Source organism: Labrus bergylta, chromosome 24 (genome assembly GCF_963930695.1).
Source record: "Labrus bergylta chromosome 24, fLabBer1.1, whole genome shotgun sequence".
NCBI lineage: Eukaryota > Metazoa > Chordata > Actinopteri > Labriformes > Labridae > Labrus > Labrus bergylta.
The window spans coordinates 3664937-3685838 of record NC_089218.1 but is presented as its reverse complement, the minus strand read 5'-3'; the positions used below and the strand labels follow the sequence as shown (position 1 = coordinate 3685838).

General features: G+C 44.4%; 2 protein-coding genes across 2 annotated transcripts in view; both read right to left on the bottom strand.

Annotated features, from left to right (window-relative positions):
- Nucleotides 1-11175, bottom strand: part of agap1 (ArfGAP with GTPase domain, ankyrin repeat and PH domain 1) — a 110786-nt gene extending 99611 nt beyond the window's left edge. Inside the window, 1 exon segment of the mRNA XM_065952208.1 lies at nt 9066-11175. Coding sequence (XP_065808280.1) covers nt 9066-9228 — 163 coding nt within the window. The 5' untranslated portion in view covers nt 9229-11175.
- Nucleotides 11176-11354: 179 nt separating this feature from the next.
- Nucleotides 11355-20392, bottom strand: LOC109994731 (fas apoptotic inhibitory molecule 1-like). Its single transcript, XM_029280110.2, has 5 exons — nt 19728-20392; nt 17923-18151; nt 17539-17588; nt 17080-17276; nt 11355-12174 (listed from the first exon to the last, which is right to left on the bottom strand). Exons 1-4 carry the CDS (start codon nt 19842-19844, stop codon nt 17127-17129), a joined length of 546 nt encoding a protein of 181 aa, XP_029135943.1. The 5' UTR covers nt 19845-20392; the 3' UTR covers nt 11355-12174; nt 17080-17126.
- Between the last annotated feature and the right edge of the window lie 510 nt (nt 20393-20902).

Below are 20902 nucleotides of genomic sequence, written 5' to 3'. Positions count from 1 at the left end.
CGGTTATCTCAGCATGAGACGACCTTTGAACATATAAACAAGCCTTAGTTCTCTGTGAGGTTGTGATTTGTTATGCTAGTAGATGCTAATGTAGCCTGGAGCAGAGATATGCATCGAGCTACACTCCCTCCAAACTTCACTTAAACAGATATTTTTCATGCTCATAGTAGCTCCTCGCTGCTCCTTCAGGAGACGCTTCAGACTACTTTTATTTTACTCAATTGTCCCTGAGACTGCAAAGAGAGCTGGCCAATCAGAGGAGAGTGTGCACGTGGGGAGGCGGGCCTTAAAGAGACAGCAGCTGGAATGAAGCGTTTCAGACTGAGGCTGAAATGAGGGATGTTACCGACGTCAGTATCAGATAAATAAAGAGGTTCCTCAACAGGAGTCCCAGAGTGACATCATTAACGCTGACAGCGAGGGTAATAGATCTCCTTTGAGGACTTGGACACCGAGCTGACGTCATCCTTTAATATAAACCTATATAAACCTGAATATGTTGAGATTATTATAACGTCAGGTCGTTTCTACACTCTCTGTTATTTCATACACCTCTTCAGCAAAGCTAGCCGAGTGTAGAGAAGTCGTGAATGCTCCCGTTGCTTCCTCCGCTCTCACACTGTGTGCTCTACAACAATGCCCTTTACTCACAGAAGACATGTAGCTATTAATAGCACCTGGAGTAGTGGCGGGCAAACGGCGAGCACTGCAGCACGTTTGGATAAACCTCCACTACAGGAGAGTTTCTCGTCCCACATTCTCTCCATGAAGCTCATCCATCAAGACACAGATCGACCTGCAGCTCGTGTGTTCTCTGAGGCACAATAACCATTTCTGGGGCGCCAGATAGCCAAGCCGTTGTATAGCGGCTGCAGTTCTCGTCACAGCGGCCGTGGGTTTGAATACACATTCGTGATTGCTAAATCACAGCAGGTAACCATGAGTTAATAATGTTTAAAATTCCATAATTTCACATTTTATATCAAACTTGTTAAGCTTTTATTTTGAAGGTTTGTCCTCTCTTAAGATGGGAGTACTTTACTTGCTGTTTGCTTTTATTTTGAAATAAAGTAAGACCCTTGCTGTAGATGGACGGTTAGGACATGAACTTGAGCACAGAAACAGGAAGTGGTTAGGGATCCCAAAGTGATGTCATAAGGTCAATGTGTGATGTCACAAGGTCAGTGTGTGATGTCATAAGGTGGATATCACTTTGGACTCGTCAGCTGAGCTGTCTGAGAGACATTCAGAAATGAGACAAAGATGCAGCAGTGTCCTTCTTTTACATCACTGAAACTACAGGGAGACACTGAGCACCACTATCTACGGTGAGCCTAAAGGGACAAACATGAGATTAATCAGGATTAACTTGTTAAAGCTGACAGCTCTGATATATAAAGTCTAAAATCTGACATCAGGACACGCTGAGTGAAACACTGGACTAGAGTGTAATTTATAAAGCTCAATAATTAAAGAAGAGATGAAAACAACAACAAACACAGACGACAAGTTTCCTCTGAAAGTGAAAAACAGAATGAATAAAATATTTGATCAGAGGCCACAAACCACAGAGCACACAATCTGCTCTGTGTTTACACCTGCAGGCAGCTGCTCGGCCTGATGCATGTTCATCTAACGGTGATTAATAAACATTTCATACGTGATTGATAAACTTTTAATACGTGTGACACACAGAGATTATATCTGAAACGGTGCTACATCAACGGATTAGTGAACACATCTTTAAATCTAAGATAAATAACAAGTTAGTTTTCCGCCCGACCTTGGATCAAACTAATCAGGACACTCGGAGAGGGGGCTGGGGCTGAGGTGTGTGTGTGTGTGTGTGTGTGTGTGTGTGAGCCTCCAAACAGAGGGATTAAGGAGCAAACATGGCGTCTCAGCGGGACGTCCGGTCCGGCTCAGATTAGACGGAGTGACACATCCGCAGACATCAGATTAACATCCTGATCAAGCCGTCAGTGAAGGCTTGTTGTCATGACGATTGAGCTTTTATAACAAACACGTTGCAGAGCTCTCGTGCTGTCAGTCTAACACCTGTCGGTTGGGTTGACCTGATCACCGGTCTCTCATCTGGCAAAGCGAGGGGCGTCCAATAGAAGAAAGTATTTGTTCAGAGAAATCCTGATATCAAAAAACAAAGTTAACCTCTCCATATGAACCGGTTGAGTTTTAGCTCCTTCACGACTCGGTTACATCACCCACGTCTCTTTTGTCCTCCGTGTCCTAAGAGAACCATGAGGAACAAAGACAGAGACGGATGGAAACATCTCAGGACAGACGTACGGCTCGTGCTGCATTCAAGTGCAGTCATGTGTTTGTCTCTAATGGGAGCTGCCTGCAGCGCTTCATGTTGACAGGTTCATCAGCTGAGACCACCAACAGTTAGTCCTCTAACTTTAGTCCATGTACAGTCAGAGTTTGAGGAAATCTCTGCTGCCTGCATCTACACTTTTATTTTATCGTACAGGGACATTGCATATCAATAAACATTTCAGAAAATATGCCAGAGTTAGCCAAAAGGCTAATTTTCATCTGTTGTCCCTGGCCAGATTTTATAAAAGGCTCCCTAAAAGAACAAATTCAAACATCGCTAAAAGCTACAAATAGAAATATCACGACAGTTATGAAGCAGACACAGGAGAAAATACATAAACCATGCAGGATACACATAAAGCAGCATTTGGTTAACATAAAAAATGTATATCATTTAACACTACATCTTCAGGAGTGAGATACGAGGAAGGAGATTTCCTCTAATGACGCTCTCAGCTGATCGTTCTTTAGGCCGTGACATGAGTCTAAAAGCTCTGAGTGTCTCTAACATCAACAGGTTTATGCACGATGTATGTGTGCTGTCTGAATGTAAAGATGCAGCTCAAGTTTCCTCTCCATGGAGACGACCTATTGACTGATCTGCATAAATGTCTGTCACAGATTTCTGCTTTGTTTTGGCTCAGAGAAAGGCTGCAGGCTCTGAAAGTGTGCGATCAGAAACCTTTCCATCCCAGATTGTGATTAAAATGACAAGATTTTTTCCCCTTGAAGTTGAAGACGGCGATGCATCATGTTCCCTAATCGTCCAGCCCCCTTTTGTCAGAGCCGATGCTCATCTCAAGAATAAAAGATTAGATGATCCTATCATTTGTAAAAAAAACAAAAAACAAAGAGTCTCTGAAGCAGACGAGTCAACATGCAGGAGGGTTTCAGACCCTCCTCGTGTCAGGTGGGATTTAGGACGTTAATGTGCATTAATCCCACTCCAACACACCTCACATCTCGGACATTTCTCCTGCATCAATATTCCCCCGGCTGCTTCCTCTGCAGACCGATCGATGAGCCTGTTCCGCGACCGCATCCTCTGGGTTTTAATGACCATCAGGACCGGTTCGCGGTCACTCTCATCGCGTTATCGGAGCGATGAGACAAACAGGACATTTGTATTTCTAAGGGCCTTAACCATCTTCTGCAGATACAGTCTCTCACCAGTTACATGAAACAGGTTCCTTTAAATGTCTCTTTAGTTTACATCCTAAAGCAGCGACTCTATTTTCATAAACCTCCACAACAGAGACTGAAAGTCAGACCAGATTCTCTGCAGGTCTCCCCACTAATCCGACAGTAACTGGTCTCTGCACAGATCCATGTAACCCAGCGGAGGCAGATTAAAGGGAGCAGGAAGAGTTGATAATCCCAGTAGGATCCCAGACTCAAACTGGTTTCCCATCAGCTGGTAACCGTGGGTGACACCTGACCTGGATGTGACCCGAGGATCCAGACCTGCAGGACTCTTTACTCTGTTTTTCTGTTTTCTTTTTCTCTTCCTGGTGATGCGTTCGTGTGCATCGTGCAGGATTCTGTAGAGAAACTAAAAGTCTCAGTGCAGATATTTAGGTCACGTATGATCTACGTTTAATTCTCCCAGTTAAAACAACAGTCAGCAGCAGCATCGTCCTTGTGCTCCGCTGCGTCCTCTCAAAACGTTTCAGCTCCAATAATCAGGGTTCAGAGCCCACACTAAGCTTCAGATGTGGGTCATATTGTGGATCATGATCAGTGTGTTTACATGCTGCTAATCCTGTAAAACACCCTGATGCTCAGGCACATTGAGAGCGTGTGATGCTGCCTCTTACTGAGCGCGCTCACTGCATCCTGATGATGACTCATGCTTCACCTTGTACATTAGGCCTAATGAAAGAACGCCTGCAGGAAAACTAATCATTCCGAGTTTAAAAAAAAATATATAGAACAAGATGTGTGTTTGCTTTAACCTGGTGTAGTCAGCGTGGGCAGGGGGGCGAGTCGGGGGGGGGGGGGTTTGAACAAAAGGTGCAGAGATCTCAGAGTGTATTCTGAAGACAGAGTGTCGTGCATCAGCTGCGGTTACATAAGAGCTAAAGCCAGTTTCAAAGCGTCGCTGTGACTGTTATTACTGTTTTTGTGGTTACACACACACACACACACACACACACACACACACACACACACACACACACACACACACACACACACACACACACACACACACACACACACACACACACACACACACACACACACACACACACACACACACACACACACACACACACACACACACACACACACACACACACACACACACACACACACACACACACACACACACTGAAGACAACTTTTATAAAAGTCTGAGAGAAACGCAGAAACGGAGGAACAAAGAGAGAGAGTGTAAACAAAGAGCAGCAGGTGACTAACTCAACAGGTACACCAACAGGTAAACCCTGGTCAGAGTTCACTTCCTGGAAGCAGCTACAGGTGGTCTCAGTGGGATTTGAACCACACACCCAGCGAGTCTCAGTGCCAGCTTTAAACCCACATGGCCTCTGAACGAGAGAAAGAGAGAGGGAGGGACCGAGTCTGCAGAACCGGCTGAAACATGAGCCTGAGCGTAATGTGGGCACAAAGTGACAAATGAGAGCGGATACACACAGGCTGCAGGCTGAACAAACACACACACACACACACACACACACAAACACACACACACACAGGCTAACTGGGTCACACGGTGCGTTCACTGACTGCAGGCTGCAGGAATAAGACAAAAGCAGCCCAGACAAAGGCTGCAGAGGAAAAAGAGAAGTCTGTGTTAGTGGAGCTCTGATAAACAGGCTGCACAGATTAAAGGAGGCGTGCTGGACTCTATGAAAATCTACTCAGATCTACTTCCTCCTCACAACAGACTCCAGAATATTCTGTTCAACCTGCTGCTGTGTGGGTTACACCAGAAATGATGCAGAGACAGATTGAACATCTTGAGATACTTTTCCTTTGAAAGCTGTCTGCCCTCTTTCTTTAACACATAAAGCACCTTATTCTCATCAGGAATCAAGTCCCTGAGTTTCTGTTTCAGATCGATCAACAAGTCGGTGAGAAAATATTCTTGATTAACAAATAGTTATAAGGCAGCGACCCATATCATCTGAATTTAAGATCTACAGGTAGAAGGTGATGGATCTCTCTCACTCTGTCCCCCCTCACATGCTCAGCAGGTGACCAGAGAGACAGAGAGAAAACGAGAGAGAGAGAGAGAGGGGGAGAGAGATGGAGAGAAAGAGAGCAAGAGAGAGAGAGAGAGAGGAGAGAGAGAGATGGAGAGAAAGAGAGAGCGAGAGAGAGAGAGACGGACGCTGTTGGGTCTCTCTGAATGCATCAGTGCAATGTCTGATGTGATTCTGCTCTCTCTTGGTTTTTGCTGCGTCTTGATAACATGAAGTGAAAAATGTTCTTCCTCCAAAAGGGGGGGGGGGGGGGGGGGTCATGACAGAGAAAGATTGAGAACCAGTGGTTTAAAGTGAGATTAAAAGATACCAAAGCAGCAGTTTGTTTCCGTCTCTGCAGCTCTGACGCTGTGACAGAAAGTCAATCGTGTCGGGGGTGTTCTGCCTTTGGACAGTTTTCATCTTCAGGATCTCAGAGTTCTACTTTTTAAATAAATCCTACTGTAACTACAGCAATGACTCTTTCTGCTGTGGTCAGACAAAGGTAAAGTTCTCTTTTATACACAGGATTCACACAGAGTCTCTGCAAAGATGCATATGGAATTTTTATTTTTATTTACATTTATTTAACCAGGAGAACCTCATTGAGATTAAGAATCTCATTTGAGTGTTTTTTCTTTTCCAGAGTATCCAGAGATTTTAGGCACTGAGAAGATGCATGCATTTATAAAACGTCACCATAATCAATCAGGGGCATGAAAGTTGTTTTTTGCAGCAAAAGAAAAACAAGATTGGTTTCTGAAATTAAAACCCAGCCACACCTTAAGCTTCATTTTAGACTTACACATGCTGGAACTTGTTAACTAGAGGGAGAAAACTGCTTCTTTCAGATTTTCCTGACCTTGCACCAGAACTTGCAAACACGCTTTGCAAACCCGCTTTGCAGACGCGCTGACGAAGAATTGATTCAGACTTCCTACCAATCAGCATCATCCTGGAGTAATTCAGTGTGTTCATTATGGGATCTTACTTCACTCAGCTAACAGGTTGTCAAGACGAGCCGAGGTTAACGGTGAAAGTCGCTCCAAGCAGCCGTAAAGTTTCCCGGAGAACGAGCTGTGTGAACCAGGTGTTGCTCTGAGAGCATTTTGTTGCATCTTGAAGACTGAATATTTGTGAGTTGTGTTTAAATGATTCTGTGGTCAAACGTCCTCAGAGCACATATTCATGTCTCCCTGTGTTTCAGTCTTTATTGTTATTTGGTTTATGAGAACATGCTAACTCTTTGATCACAGGTCTGTCTTGATGTTTCACAGCTCAGAGGAACCTGCAGGCTGATTTATTCGTCATGATATGATCCTGTCATGAGACGTGATATAATCAGAGACAAACTTTGACTCCTTGTTAACACAAAAAGTCTCGACTGGTGTAGTTCCTCTCTGGTGTTAATTATCTCTGATTCACTGCCTTTCAGTCTGTAAAACCCTCGGGGGGGAACCTGTTTGTTAAAAAAAAGAACAGAACGACGATTCCTCTCCTGCTGTGAGAGAATGAAGTGAGCGATGTTCACATCAGAGAAGCCGTTTCTCCTTTTTCTGTTCATGCATCCACAGCTACAGAAAATGGGTCAGTGTCACCTGGCTGACATCCTCTCACACACACACACACACACACACACACACACACACCTCACATGCAAATGAGCCCCGCGTCGCCGGAGAATGTGTGTCTAGATGTGAGTCACGGCGCTGTAACTAGGCCGAGCGTCTCCTGATTAATAAGGAGGGATCATAACTCGGAGTCGGTCTTGGAGAAGAATCGACAACCGTCTCTTACATAACGACAACACAAACACACGGAGGGGACGGTGGCCTCTACAGCTGACGGCTTGCATAACATGACAGGAGGGTGAGTGACACGTCCAGATGTGCGCTGAGGGCAGAGACAGAGGATGACAGTGCGGCTGCTGCTGCTGTTGCTGCTGTTCTGGGTTATTTCCAGCATGACAGCAGGCTGAGTGAGTCACCGTGTGCCTCTGATTTCAGGGAAAATGGAAATGAGCAAAGTAGCAGCGAGTCACTGCTCCGACAGCTGTGCACATTCACACACGATGACACCTCGACTGGTCCTCATGTCGGCTTTGATGCTGTTTAAATTCTTCTTTTGTGCCTAGATCCGTTTTTAAGCCTCAGAAATACTCAACAAGTCTCTCTCTAGGCAGGCAGACCCGATTCACCGTCCAGGGGTGTAGACACGTCTGAACATTTAGGCTGCACTCGTTCTCTTTTAACCTAACCTTCACACATACACTGTCCGCGTGGTAAAGTCAAAAATCCTGTTAGACAACGCATCAATGTCGACAGGACTACGCTGGCCAACCTGACGCATGTGCACATCACAGCGCAGGTCGGGATGTACACATGTGTCTACAGATGTTCCTAAACAAAGTCAGGCATCACATAAACACAGCAGCGTCAGGTTTGGTCTGCAAACAGGAAGAGAAGACGCTTCAAAACATCAGAGTTCCCTGATAAACGAGTCCGCATACGGCATCATGTTTACAACATCTGGAGGAAGATGTCAGCCGGCAAACCTCCAGAGAAAATCAAACGTGGTCACTAGTCATCTCCAAACCGTTGACAAATCTGAAACTCAGCCTCAGGAAGCGGTTTAAAACATCGATGTTAATTACGTTATTATCTGGCTGTTAAAGGATACGGTCCTCAACATGTCCAAAATATATCAAAGACACCTGCGCCAACTTCCTCCCAACATTCAGCATGTCAAATCATATCCAATAAAACACATCACGCTGAAACCACTTCAAAAATAAAACTCCTTCATTTGAAAGGAACGTCCGAACATGTTTCATATTTTGATGATAATCACAGAAACATTCAGCTGCTCAGTATTCAGTATCTGAGAGTTATTATCACCACGTGTGTAACTCCTGTCAGCTTCATAAAATGTCTTCATGCAACAAGGAATCAAACCAGCAACTCTGACAGAGTCTCTTACATATCCTAATTATGACATCACAGGTGTTCAGAGCAGGTTTCTTTTCGATGAAAGGTAAAAGACATGTGTGTGAAAATGTTGCAATAAAGGACGATAGACGGGCCGACTTCAGAAGGAGAAAGTTAAAAGCTGCATCAGAGGAATGAAATGCATTAAAGTGGATACACTGCTTGAATCAGAAAATATCAAAAGTTCTGTGCACCGTCAGGGTCAGGGTCAGAATACCTGCCAAGCAAAACCTGTTTTTATCTCACAGTGACTTTTAGAACTGAGAGAAATGAAGGTCCCACCAGGTAGATTTCATTCTTCTTTTCGACCTTTTCAGCCACCAGGAGAGTGAAACCAAGTGTCCACATTCATCACAAGCAAACCCAGAACATCAACAAGGAGTCTGACACATTGACCAGACCGTTTAAAGGCCTCAAACATTGCAGGTAAACTGCTGCACGCTGTCTACTTCTGCACAAATACAGAATATAGTCAATGCATGTGTGCAATTCAGACAGTGTGCAGTTTCCCTTTGAACCCTCCTCATTGTCCTACCTTCAATCGCGATGACATGCTCCCGGATCTGGTTCTGCAGCAGCGGCTCCTCCACCCGCTCCAGCAACTCGTAGATGGAGTAGATGTTGGGGTGGACGGACTCGAACCTCTGGATCTCGGAGCGGATGGCGGCCGAGTTGGCCAGATGCTGCTGGTAGTTCATCACGACGGCGACAACTCCTCCGGGGGGGGGGGGATCCGAGAAATGAAGACGCTTCTCTGCAGAGGAGTAGAGGTGAGGAAGGTGAAAGCTGTGACCTCCAGGCGCTCGGGGGAAGCCTCAGATCACCATTTCCATCTTTATCAGGAGGAAATTAACACATTAAAATAAACCACTGAGTGGGTGGACTTTAAACAGTCAAAGGAGGCAGTTTCCCTCCTCTACATCCCTGGAAATGTCAATGAAAGTGATACTTCAGCGTTGTTTTCTGCAGGACGGGGGGGGGGGGGGACAGGGGGGGGGGGACAGGGGGGGGCGGTCAGTCTGCTGCTACTGGCCGCTGAAAGCAGCTGTTCCCCGGGGCGTCCCGGTTCCCAATCCCGGAGCGGTGACAGATGTGCGGCAGGCAGAGCACAGCTTCCCCATGTCCTCCTCACACGCCCGTTTAAGATAAAAAACACTCTTCTTCTTCTTTTGTTGAATTTAAAGCAGCTTTCAGAGTCACTTAGAGTCATAAAAGAGGATAAAACGGCCTTGTTGTTTGGCGGCTAGGCTAGCCGGCTAACGCTAACTAGCTGTAGCTTCCCAGCCGGGGGGGGAAACTGGGAAAACTGACCCGTTTATGAGGCGTGAAAGTCGGCTTCACAAACCGGCTGAGCGGGGTGTCAGAGCCCCAGAGCGACGTGAAGCAGCCATGTTTAAAATATAAAGTAAGAAGCAGCCTGACTAACTGTCCTCTCCGGGGGGAGTTAGGATGCCTGTTCCCGTCCGTCCGTTGTTTTGTCTCCGGGACCAGCTGCGCAAATTAACGTCCCCGGTAAAAAACCTGCGCGAGCCCAGCGGTGCTCGTGCGCCTCCGAAATCGAACCGGCTGTTGCTAAGCGACACTTTTTTTTTTTTTTACAGGTAGGTTCCCACACGCGGCGCGCAGTCACTCAGCCGTTCCCCCTTCCCGTGCTGTGAGGTCCATCCCGGGTACAGTGGAGCCACAGTATCCCGACCGGGGACGTCATTACCTTCAATGTGTTTCCTCCCCGAGGTGTCAAGTGTCGGTGACCGAACAGGTGACTTCCGGTTGTCACTTCAGAATAAAAGCCATATGTTTCATGTTATATGACGTACCAGTGAGATTTTTCTTTTTACATGTTTACACTCCAGGTTTATTTTTTATTTATTATTTTGTTATTATTTTTTATTTTTACATGTTTACACTCCAGGATTTTTTTATTTATTATTTTGTTATTATTTTTTATTTTTATTTTTACATGTTTACACTCCAGGTTTATTTTTTATTTATTATTTTGTTATTATTTTTTATTTTTACATGTTTACACTCCAGGATTTTTTTATTTATTATTTTGTTATTATTTTTTATTTTTATTTTTACATGTTTACACTCCAGGGTTTTTATTTTTAATTGTGACTTCGATACGACTCATACGGAAAAACATCTAACAATGTTATTTTTACAGTCTATGGTTGATACCTGTTTGGATACCATGGCAACAAAAATATAAATCCCAGACACTCTGGTAAATCTGGTTATTTCTTGTTTTTAATAACAAAAAATTGCACACTGTCTGAAATTGCACAAAAACATCTGCAACTTTTTCGTACAGATTTCACAAAACCAGAATTGAAACTTTCATCCAGCAATAACCTAACGATGTTTGGATACCACGGCACACAAAAAAAACAAGCCCAATGCACCCGACATCTGGCAATTTTTGTTTTAAAATTACTAGAAATTGGGAGTGCCGGTAGCCTAGCGGTTAGTACGCACACCCCATGTACAAAAGCTAGAGTCCTACAGGCAGGCTGCTTGGGTTAGAATCCGATCTGTGGGCTGACTGGTCTCCTCTCCTGCATGTCATCACTCTCTCTTTCCCTGTTTGCTGTCTCTATCTCCAGTCTTGTTTCTAAATAATGGCAAAAAGAAACCTTAAAAAAAAAGAAACAAACACCAGAAATTACAGGGAATCTCCTGCACACTGTCTAAATTGCACAAAAACATTGCAGTATGGATGTCTGATACCAGAATAAAAACTTTGATATGATGTTTAGAAAGATTTATAAACTGCATTTTAAGAGAAACTGTCTGACACTTGATCATTGCAATGAAGTTATTAAAACAGATAAACTGAATATGAGAGGTGAATTTAAGTATCAGATGATATTAACTTTTTAAAGCTAATCAGAAAACATTGCCAAAAAACATTCAAAACAGATTTGAAAAAAGGGAAAGCCGTTATAATTTAAAAGGAACAGAGATCTTTAATAAACTGAGATTCAAAACCAAATTGAAGGAACGTTGTTTTACTGTAAAAGGAATCAGTTTATGGAACAATCTCAACAGAGAAACTAAAGAATCAAAATCAAACATGATATTTAAAAGACAAATTAAAGCCAGTTGGTTGAATAAATATGTGGAAATATGTCAGTGAGATACTGATTTGTTTCGTGATGCTGTAACAAAAATGTATAAGTAAGGTGTATAATGAATTGTTAAGGAGGACCTACAATGGGGCTGCCAGTAGCTGTGTTTGCCTGCAGCCAATTTAATTTAATTTTAATTGTTTTTGAAGTAAGTGTTTTGTTTTGTTTTAATTAATGTTTTGTGAAAGAGGGGCAGATATTATAAGCTTAATCTTCTTTCTGCTCCTTTTCATTCAAAATTTGAGATTTTACGTTTGTTTGTTTTTCTTAACTTTATTGTTTGTTTGAATGCAATAAAATGTACAAATAAAAAAATAAATAAAAACATCCTGATAAAATTCAAACGTGAATCGATGCTTTTATTTTGTACACCTTGTTCCGGTGTTTCTCGGGGTAAACCGCTGATGCTTGACTCAGCTACATTCACGAAGCCAGTTGTTGCGTAGAGGCTGCGCAAAGAAATCCCTACGCAGAAAAATCCCCACATGTCCTCCTTCTGTTGTTCCTCAGGAGCTGAGAGAGAAAAGAAGCAGCAGACAGATGCTCAGGGTTTATTTATGATGTATTCATGAACATATCTGAAGTCCTGATCCTGTACTTCTGCAGTACCTGACATGCAGATACCTGATGTACTGCCCTTTCTGCAAGTTCCAATGTACAGGATTTGACAGCCAGATAACACTCAAACAAAAGTCCTCCAATAAAAACACAAAGCTTGTCTTTTCTTGATTTTACTTGAGTTCCTTTCCGTTTTGTTTGGTTTTTGTAAAACTGCAATATTACAAAGAGAATAACAATATTTCAGATAACAGATAACAAGTATACATTTACTAAGTATAAGCATTGCTATCTAAATTCAAGCAAGCACAGAAATGCATAAAAATGCTAATTCAACACAAAGCTACAAGCTACATTTACCTTCAGCTAAGAAAACATGAAAGACAAAAACGACTAAAAGTTTCTGACTTGAATTTTGTGTTAATATCTCGACATTTTTATAATGAACTGAACATGAAACTTGCAGACAAATTGTCTCCAAGGCAGAAGCGTAGCAGAAAACCATTCAGCAGCAACATGCATCCTCTGTCTCTCTCTGTCCTTCTGACTGCTTCACTGCAGCATGTGACTTAATGAACTAACTACCCACAATGACCACACTCCCCGCTTGATATAACAACATTATATAACTACAAATACAACAAGACTCAAAAGCGAATGTCTTCAGTTCGAAACATACTCAGAGTCCTTTCTCTAAGGCTCTGAAAGAAGAATCGCAATTTCTGAGACTGGTCTTAGAAACACCTTTGCCGTCCCATCCTGCACAATGCGCACTTCCACCTTGTGCACCTTCTTGTCACTGCTTGGCAAAGCCTTAATCACCAGTCCCATGGGCAATTCATTCCTGTGGGCCTGTCTGTCTTTTAGCAAGACAATGTCTCCTTCCTTGACATTTGGTTTGTCTTTTGTCCATTTTCTGCGATTCTGAAGAGTAGACAGATACTCCCCTTTCCATCTTTTCCAGAAGGTGTCGGCAAGACTCTGGACATGCTTCCACTGCTTTTTGTACAACTGAGGTACTCCAAAGTTTCCAGAGGGGGCTGAAATAGTGCTCACCTTCTGAGTAAGGAGCATTGCCGGGGTGAGTACTTCAGGCATATCTGGGTCAGTGGCTATAGACACAAGGGGTCTTGCATTTATAATCGCCATTACCTCTGCCATGAATGTGCTCAGTACTTCATGAGTGAGACGTGTTGGCCCTGTCTGAAGCAACATTGCATCCAGTATGCGTCTGGAAACTCTGATGAGCTGCTCCCAGGAGCCACCCATGTGAGAAGCATGAGGTGGATTAAACACCCAGGAGCATCCTTTGCCATGGAGGTAAGTCTTGACTGCAGAGTTATCTGTGTTTATGTCCAACTCTTTACAAGCTCCAACAAAGTTAGTCCCTCTGTCTGACCTGAGAAGTTTTGCTGGACCACGTACTGAGAAAAACCTCCTGAGAGCATTGATGAAACTGTCTGTGGACATAGTTTCAATCAGTTCAATATGCACTGCTCTGGTTGACAAGCATGTGAAGAGTACTGCCCAGCGCTTGCTGTCAGCACTTCCTCCTCTGGTGCGACGTGTCATGATAAACCATGGCCCAAAAACATCAAGACCAACACTGGTGAATGGAGGTTCTGGAGTAAGCCTGTCAGGAGGCAGATCTGCCATCTTTAGGTCCTCGAGCCTCCCTCTGAGTTTGCGGCAGATAACACACTTGTGGATTACAGAAGACACCAGATGTTTACTCCCAACTATCCAGTACCCAGCTGCTCGGATAGCTCCAGATGTGTCTTCCTTGATGAGCTACTTGTTCATGAAAGTGTCTCACAAGTAGTGTGGAGATGTGATGAGTGTGTGGAATAATTAGTGGGTGATTTTCTTCATTTGAAAGGTCAGCAGAAGAAAGACGACCTCCAACACGAAGCAGACCATCTTGATCCACAACTGGATTTAGCTTCTTGAGTGTGTTTTGTTTGTCGCATGTCTGTTTACCTTTAAGACTTTTCAGCTCTTCCTTAAAAGCTTGATGCTGGACAGAACAAATTATCACAGCTTTGGCCTGTAAAAGCTCACTTGTGCTGGACGACTCTGTGAAACATTTCCATCCTTTTCTTTCAGCATCGTTTAACATTCCTTTGAAAGATGCAGCAACATGAATGAGTTTGGCTATGATTCTCCAGCTTGAGCACCTCTCAAAGTGTTGTGATGCCAAGTGGGACTCGGGTACCTTGGTAGCCAGAGTTGTGACTTCAGGACGAATCTCGTCATCAGTTTCAGGCTCAACAAGGGTGAAAAGAGCAGCTTCAGGTGTCTCATCTGCCCTATCATGATACAGGAAAGGTGGTCCTGTGAACCAGTTGCTGTTTTGAAGTTGAGCTGCTGGTATAGACCGTGTTGCATGGTCTGCAGGGTTCAATTCTGTTGGTACATAATACCACTGGTTGGGATGAGTGGATCTTCTTATCCGAGTGATTCGGTTGGAAACATACATGTAAAACCGTTTTGTGGTGTTGTGAATATATCCAAGAATGATTTTACTGTCAGAGAAAAACTTCACAGTGTCAACCTCAATGTCTAGCTCGTCCCTGATCAGCTCAAAGTTCAACAGCTAGCACAGCTGCACAAAGTTCAAGACGTGGAACTGTGTGGGCAGGACGAGGGGCCAGTTTTGACTTCCCTATGACGAATCCAACATGGTATTGTCCCTCGTTGTCTGCAGCTCTCAAATATGCCACAGCTCCGATGGCTACTGTCGAAGCATCTGAAAAGATGCAGAGTTCCTTTCTCTGAGTAGAAGACAATGAAACTGGAATGTAACACCTCTGTAAAGGCAAGTCTTCAAGAGCCTCCAAAGAACCTTTCCATTTGTTCCATTCAATTTCCTTTTTTGGATGGAGAGGAGCATCCCATTCACTCTGTTCAGATGACAACTCTCGCACTAGTGACTTCCCTTGCATTGTTATGGGCGCAACATGGTCATACAAAGGGTACATAGGGTCATACAAACTGTTGACTGTTGACAACACACCTCTTCTTGTGAAAGGTTTCTCTTTGCAGGACACAACGTAAGTAACCCTGTCTTTTTCTAAGTTCCAGGAGAGCCCCAGACTCCTCTGAAGAGGAAGAGGATCAACTCCAAGGTCCAAGTCCTGTTGTTCGTTGTCACTTTGTGCAGGCGCAAGTTGGATTCTGCCAACATCTCTCTTGTTCTATTGCCTCTTCAGGAGTTGCCACTGAGGTGAGACAGTCATCTACATAAAACTGTCTCTGAACAAACTGTCTTGCATCAGAACCATGTTCCTGTTCACCATTTTGAGCTGCACGTCTCATGCAATAGCTAGACACAGCAGGCGAAGGGCTGTTTCCAAATACGTGGACCTTCATCCTGTATTCAACTACATTCTTGGCGATGTTATTGTCCTCATACCAGAGATATCGCAGATAATCCCTGTGGTCTTCTCGTACAACAAAGCAATAGAACATTTGCTGCACATCTGCTGTAAGGGCTACAAGTTCTTTACGAAACCGCAAAAGGACCCCGAACACGGTGTTGTTCAAGTCAGGTCTGCTAAGCAAGACATCATTGAGAGAAGTTCCATCACATTCAGTGCTTGAATCAAACACAACCCTTATTTCACCAGGCTTCTGAGGGTGGTAAACCCCAAACGTTGGCAGATACCAATGTTCTTTACCTTTGTCTAAAGGTGGAGCAGGCTCAGCTTGATCGTTGTCTAGCATCTTTTGCATGAACTTGACATAGTGATCTTTCATTTCTGGCTTTTTCTCCAGAGTTCTCCGTAGAGAACAGAGACGTTTAAAAGCTTGCTCTTTATTGATCGGCAGGCGTCGTCTTGGAGAGCGAAATGGCAGAGGCGCCACCCAGCTGTTACTTTTATCCTGGTAGACTTCTGCATCCATAATGGCCAGAAAATCTTTATCATCTATGGAGAGTGCAAGAGCATCATCATTCTTGGAGCTTTCAAAAACCGAACCTCCTAGGTTGTCAGTTGTCAAGCTGAGACTTGCTTTCACATCAGATGCAGGATAAGGTGGTTCATGACCCTGTTTCATTTCGCTGTAGTTTTCCTTAATGTAGATACTTTGAGGACATGGCTTGAAAAAGGATGTCCGACCGTTGTGCAGTATGTTTGTTTTGTAAACATTGACCTCTGATGGTTTGCGAACTGTCCCCAAAGCACACTTCTCCAACAATGATCCATCCTAAGTCCAGCCACTGTGCGTAGGGCGCATTGTGGGGCCCGCTGATCTGCTCTCGAACCTTATGCACCCGAAGGACGTCTCTTCCTAAGAGCAGGAGGATCGGAGCATCTTCGTCTACAGGTTGAATCTTATTAGCAACTGACTGTAAGTGTGGGTGATGTTTTGCAATCTCTGGCGATGGAATTTTGGTCCTATCATCAGGTACCATGTCACACTCAATCAGGGTGGGTAATGGTATTTGTATCTTACCATCCAGAGACTCAATAATAAAGTCAGCAGCTCTTCTACCTGAAGTTTCTGATGCCCCGGAGCAGGTTTTCAGGGTGTATGGAGCAGGGTTGGCTTTGACTTCAAAGATGTTGAAGAATTCTGTCTTAGCAAGAGATTTATTGCTTTGTTCATCTAACACAGCAGACATCTTAATTGCCTTCTCTTCCAATCATCTGTCTCTCTCTGTCCTTCTGACTGCTTCACTGCAGCATGCGACTTAATGAACTAACTACCCACAATGACCAATAGATGGCAGTATAAACCATGAACTAATGTAAAAATGAAATGTTATTAATCTTTTAAATCTAACTTATTATAGCCACTTATTTTAACATTTTTAACTTAATTCAAATTACTGACTTCAAAATAAAGGCAGCACACCTGATAGTCAGAGTGTCTTTGAAAGTTCAGTCTCCGCTGCTGCAGCTTCATTGTGTCGCAGCTGGAACTTTCTCCCCGTCCAGCAGTAAATAGTGCACAATGCCGCTCCTCTTCTTCCCACTGCTCGCCGCCTTGATGCAGCACTCGTGTTCCCCCAGCATGAAGTGCGTCTCTGTGCCGTCGTCCACAAACTCTCCCTGTGGGTCATCAAGTCGAGTCAATTAGGAGGAAAAACATGGAGCCTCTTTAAGACTCAGTGATTTGATGATTTCTGCTACGACTGAACAAATATTTCTGATAACAGATTCATGACTTCTTCAATCTGTGTTTACTCTGAGAAATAACACAATAAACACTATGAATATGAAAACCTTTAAGTCAGGTTTGGAGCCTCCATCACAAGAACATAAGTCTTAAATCACATTTGAGCAGGGACTACAGTGAAGGCGTGATTCTCACCTTTGTGTCCATTTTCTGCCCGTTGCACCAAACATCCATGGTGTCCTTTTCTGATAGAAATACAGGAAGAATGTTATGCAACATTTTACAGATTTAATAACACAACAACTGAACCTGCATGTCTCTAATGACATGCTTATTTACATCTGTAGTATTTAAAGCCTGCACAGAGGTTTAGAGTGGCAGCAGGCTCCTAAAATAACTTCTGCATTCTCAACCTGAGCAGATTAAGCTTCAGTGGGTCGCCTGCCTTCATTCATGTAATCACTGATCATGCTACAGCTACACAACAATACACAACAAACCTGTAAACACAGAGCGTGCTGCAGCTACATAACAACAAACCTACAAACACTAAACCTGCAGCAGGTAAACGAGTCTCACCCAGGACGACTCGGCAGTCCTCTCCGTCCACCTTGAGCTCCCAGGTCTTGCTGACCTTGGATCTGTCGTCGGTGAACTTCTGCAGACTCTTGCCGTCGATCTCCAGCGTGTACTCGTAGGTGAAGCCGCTGATGGCCTCGATGAAGATGGTGGCTTTGGTGTTGGAGCTTCCCACGGTGAAGGTTTCCTGTCCGACCAGCTTAAACATCCAGTCCTTCCTGACGACTTCCTGTTGAGGAAACCAGTCGCATGCTGTCACCACATGGAAACAAAAAGCTGCACTGATTTATTCATCAGTCTGAACGCTCGATCAGCTGTGGAAAAAGTTCTACTGCTGCCTTCTCCAGTTAAAGTGCTGAAGTATTTGCAAACAAATGGACTCAAGTACTGAGAATGTAAATGTAAGAAGAACTTTGAAATGTTACACTGACACGAGGTAGTTTCATTTAGTAATAAGGCATTTTACTTCCTCTAAAACCTTGAACTGAAAACAAACGAGTGACTAAACTGTCTTTGCATGTGAACACCAACCTCAAGCTTTCAGAGAAAATACCCTGAAGGCTCACAAATCCTGAAAGATGAACATGAAGTAGCTTCTGTGCCTGCAGGGGGATCTGTGATGCCGATGGGGGAAAAGATGTCACACTTGACAAAACATTTTTAAAGTTAAAAGATAAACAAAAATACTCTGTAAACTTCTGTCATATAATAGGAAACATGACTAAAGCTGAGGTGTGATGAGCTGAACTCTTATAAGAAACACCACAAACTCTCAGCTCTGACTGGAGGAGTCAGGAGAGGACTGTAGAGGATGTCATATTTGTCATTATTAGCTTATCTTAGCATAAGGACTGTAGGCAGGGGGAAACTGCTAGCCTTGCTGTCCCTAAAGCGATCAAAAATCTGCCTGTCATCATCTCCACAAGTCGTGGATTAACGAGGTGCAGCCTGTTTGTTTAATCTGTACAGTAGATTATGTCATCTACGCTAAACTGAGAGAAACTGCTGCTGGCTGAGCCTCCGCTGTGATCACCTTCTCGCCAAACACCAGAGAGAAACGTCATGAAAGCTTAATATAAACTTTACTTTAAATCTTCGTGCCTGGTTCGGCGTGATTGATTTTGTTTTCTTGTTCTCCTCAAAAACTCTGTTCAAGGAGTGTATGTGTTCTGTATTTACCTGTAAACTTTAAAGGCTTTATATGTGATTTATTGATCCAGCAGATGTCGCCCTTGAGCACCAGCATGAAACCAAAACAACTCGCGCTGCATTGTTGTGTTAGCATGCTAATGCTAGCGATCTTTATTATGCTGGTATCTTCACTGCATGTAAATTTACCTGAAATGAGCGTGATCTAGAAACACAGTTAAGCAGTGAGTACAGTATGTTATTCTTCTTTTCTCTAGTCCCTCAATTAAACAACTTTCATACACGAGGGGAGGAGTCAGCCGGCCGTCCTGGCGATGTAAACAAAGTGAAGATAGGACTCTGAAAACTCTGAAAACATCACAGACAGTGGGACTCGGGTGTTACACCCATTGTAGACAGTCATGACTCACAGAGTTATTTTCAGAGGAGATACTTGATTTATACATTTAAGTGTGTTAATCACATATTAACCCTTTAATGTAAGTGGAGCTTCTTATTCCTGAACATGTGGAGTCTGGTCTGGTCCACACTCGGCTGGTCTAGGTTTCAGGACTCTGAGGGTCCCCTTTGTTTCTCCAAGCTTCATCCTGTGATGTTCAACAAAGACTAAAGTCGTCATCAGATTATAAAACCACAAGGCAGAGTCGTAGACTCACCTTCCCGTTAATGTGGACGATTCGTTTTCCCGTGGTGGTGCCATGAGCGAACTCGATCATATACACGTCCTCGCTGAGCGCCACCTCCCACACAGCCACCAGATCCCCGCTGAGCATCTCTCCAAGATCGGAGGAGGGTGAAGAATCACAGAGTCATCTCCTCAGAGCTGCACGCCGGCTGAAGAGGTCATGTAATGGAGCTGTTTGTCGCTGTGTTTCCACCGTGCTGTGCTGTGTCATGCCGGTGTGTCGGCTCAGCAGCAGGTGCATTACTGTAAGAGGCTTACAGGTTAGGCTCACTCTGCGCTGTTAGCCAATTAGGACAAGCTCTGCTGATATCTGGGTTTGTACGAGACAGATGTACACGTCCGCTGGACGACTGTGGGGAACAGGAAGTCACTCTGCAGCTGATCCCTGCAGCGAAGAGAGAGGAGGTTCAATGAGGACCTGAAAACACAGAACATGAGGTCATCTAGAGCTGCACCCAGAGACTAAGAGATGAGGATTGGGAGGTCAGATGAGGGTCAGGAGGTCCGAGATGAGGGTCAGGAGGTCAGAGACGAGGGTCAGGACTAGAGGTCCGAGATGAGGGTCAGGAGGTCTGAGATGAGGGTCAGGAGGTTTGAGATGAGGGTCAGGAGGTCAGAGATGAGGGTCAGGAGGTTTGAGATGAGGGTCAGGACTGGAGGTCCAAGATGAGGGTCAGGAGGTCCGAGATGAGGGTCAGGGCTGGAGGTCAGAGATGAGGGTCAGGAGGTCCGAGATGAGGGTCAGGACTGGAGGTCAGAGATAAGGGTCAGGAGGTCGGATGAGGGTCAGGAGGTCCGAGATGAGGGTCAGGAGGTCTGAGATGAGGGTCAGGACTGGAGGTCCGGGATGAGGGTCAGGAGGTCTGAGATGAGGGTCAGGACTGGAGGTCAGAGATGAGGGTCAGGAGGTCCGAGATGAGGGTCAGGAGGTTTGAGATGAGGGTCAGGGCTGGAGGTCAGAGATGAGGGTCAGGAGGTCCGAGATGAGGGTCAGGAGGTCTGAGATGAGGGTCAGGACTAGAGGTCAGAGATGAGGGTCAGGAGGTCTGAGATGAGGGTCAGGACTGGAGGTCCGGGATGAGGGTCAGGAGGTCTGAGATGAGGGTCAGGACTGGAGGTCAGAGATGAGAGTCAGGAGGTTTGAGA